Below are 2,810 nucleotides of genomic sequence, written 5' to 3'. Positions count from 1 at the left end.
CAAAATGCTGACACGCCGAGCTCAAAAGGTTCGCCATCACTGGGTTAGAGCATTGGCCCATGGACTGAAAGGTGCAGGTTCAATTCCAGTCAAAGGCATGTACCTGGGTTGCAGGTTCAATCCCCGGACCCAGTTGGGGTGCTTTCCGGAGGCATCCAATACATATTTCTCTCTCACATCGGATGTTTCTCTCTCTCTTCCTCACCTTCCTCCCTCCCTTCCACTCTCTCTAAAAATCAATGGAAAAAGATATCCTCGAGTGATGACTATCCAAAAAAACTTAAAAAAGAAATGGAGGCTGGGGGATGGTCCAAAGCCCTGCAGGCTCTGCCTCCTCCTCGTTGCAGTCCCTGAGGTATTTTCCAACAACTGGCTGCTTGGTTACCTATCACAAATAGGAGCTCACCTGTGGGCTCCTTAGTATAACCTCTTGTTTATTTGTTTTGTTTTTTAACATTTCATTCTACTTCAAGGTGTTTTTCCATTTCTGTTCGTGACCACTAGCATACCTGAGTTTCAATGAGATCCTGCCTCCCTGAGCTAGGCCACCCCCAGCTCGTCTCTCGTAAGCCAACAGAACAGGAAGCTGAACATAGGCTTGAAGATGTGTTTTATGATTTCTGTGGTACTTTGTCACTATCCCATCCTGTGTCACAAAAGAGAGAAGTATTGTGACTCTCTGACTTAGAAATACAGGGCCAATTTGCAACTAAATAAGTAGGTGGATTATATTATGTGTGAATTTTACTCCAGCAGAGAAGAGAGATCTGAATGAAATACTGATAGATAAGAAGAAAGTGTTTCTGATAAGTCTAGAAGCATCTTTAAAACAAACACTCAAAAGAAATCTGTGTTCTAAATGTCTACAAAAGATTTTTTATTAATAAAATTTTTAGGATAAAGAAATTTAAAAAATAACTATAATACTTTAAAAAGCTATTGAGTATTTCATGTTTACAATGAGAAAAAACTTGAACCTTAAAGAACATTCTGACTAAACTACCTAAGGCAACAAGAGCGAAAGAAGATGGTCAGACCTGCTATATGTGTACTCATACGAGGCTTAAACACTGACTTTTTAAACAAAAAGCAAATTGTACTCATTGTTTCAAGGTTTGTGAGACTAACTATTGAATGACATCAGATGGCAATTCCTCTTATAGAAAAGAGCTTTCACTCTAATCCAGCCCATATATTACCCTCTATGGCAATTTGGGAATGGAATGATATCTAGTCCAGTTTTAAAACCAATTCAGTTTCTAAAGGGTTGGCACTAAAAAATTTGAAGTAATATATGCAGTATTTTAAAATAACTGAGAAATTATGACAACTTAAGTTACTTTCAGATATAAGAAGGGAGTGGATATACTTACCTCAGGGCCGTACAATCCACAAGGGCTATAGCCGCGAGGGGAAGAGGAAGATACTCATTCCGTACAACATGAATAGCATTCTAAGGGGGGTGTTACTAATTATAACTCAAACTGTCAGTTAAATCCTAATAATGAGTATGTATACTCTCCCCTCCCCCGCCCCCCACTGTGAATTTCTTCTCAGAAGGAAAATCAGAAAAGGGACTGAGTTCTGGAAAGAAATGGTGAGACTGTGGAACTCCAAGAGTGATGCTGTCTCCTCAGTCCCAGGACATGACTTGCATCCCCAGGTTCTGCCTTACAGTATCCTGGGTATGAAATATAATTTGTGTAATTTTCCTTGAAAAGCTCACAGTGGAGTCTGAGAATCCACTGGGGCCGTCAGTTTTTGTCCTTCAGTATCCTAAATGCAGACAATCTCAACATCCAGAAATATCCTTTGATTTGTTCTTCCTCTGAAATCGTGTGTCCTTGGGATCAAAGCCTCTTTCGTTGGCACCAAATAAAGCCCAGTGTGGAGTTTTGGCCATATAATCCTCGGTGCTGAAAGTCTTTGATCCACCACTGTCTTCATATTCCTGGATGAGCTCCTGGAAGCGGTTATAATCAATCCACGTCCACCATTCGCTATCAATCTTAAACTAGAAAGGAAAACAGTTAACAGGTCAGAATTAAATATATCCATTAAGAAAAATCAAATAAATACCAAAAAGTTAAAAATGAGCCTGATCTTCATCCCTATCGTGATAAAGAAAATTTATTTCATGCTTCAGATATGGTTACATATCAGAGCAAAATAGTCAGAGGAGAATCTCTGTTACCTTAGGACTCCAGCCAAACTGAACCTGAAAGACCAAACTACTGAATAAAGAATACATTCCGGAATTGAAAGTCAAGTTTCAATTGATATCTTGAGCGATATCAATGAAAGAGGATTAACTACGTTTTTGGCGTTATCAGGTGTTAATGGTCAAGCTAATTCTAATTTTTCTTGTCACTATTTTTTCTTTTATTAAAATTTCACTTTCAATTAGTTTACATTCAATATTATTTTGTATTAGTTTCAGGTGCACAAGCATATACTTTGCAAAGTGACCCTCCTGATAGTTCAAGTACCCACCTGGCACCATACATAGTTATTACAATATGACATATTCCCTATGGTTTACTTTACCTCCCCATAACTATTTTCTAATCATCAATTTGTACTTATAATTCCCTTCACCTTTTTCATCCATCCCGACTTTCCTTGCCTCTGGCAATCATCAGTCTCTTCTCTTATCTATGAATCTATTTCTGTTTTATTTGTTCATTTACTTTGTTTTTTTAGATTCATTTGTAAGTGAAATCATATGGTATTTACCTTTCCCTGTCTGACATATTTCACTTAGCATAATACCCCCTAAGCTATCGCAAATAATAAAATTTCATTTTACC

The 2,810-nt window shown here is 37.9% G+C and overlaps 1 protein-coding gene across 1 annotated transcript in view; it reads right to left on the bottom strand.

Annotated features, from left to right (window-relative positions):
* Window positions 1-849: 849 nt before the first annotated feature.
* LOC102774018 (S-adenosyl-L-methionine-dependent tRNA 4-demethylwyosine synthase) overlaps window positions 850-2,810 on the bottom strand; it is a 108,316-nt gene continuing 106,355 nt past the window's right edge. The window contains exon 16 of the mRNA XM_006770850.2: window positions 850-2,014. Coding sequence (XP_006770913.1) covers window positions 1,793-2,014 — 222 coding nt within the window. The 3' untranslated portion in view covers window positions 850-1,792. The remainder of the gene's footprint in view (window positions 2,015-2,810) is intronic.

Source organism: Myotis davidii, unplaced genomic scaffold (assembly GCF_000327345.1).
Source record: "Myotis davidii unplaced genomic scaffold, ASM32734v1 scaffold424, whole genome shotgun sequence".
NCBI classification, from domain to species: Eukaryota; Metazoa; Chordata; class Mammalia; order Chiroptera; family Vespertilionidae; genus Myotis; species Myotis davidii.
This window is presented reverse-complemented; position numbering and strand designations above follow the sequence as displayed.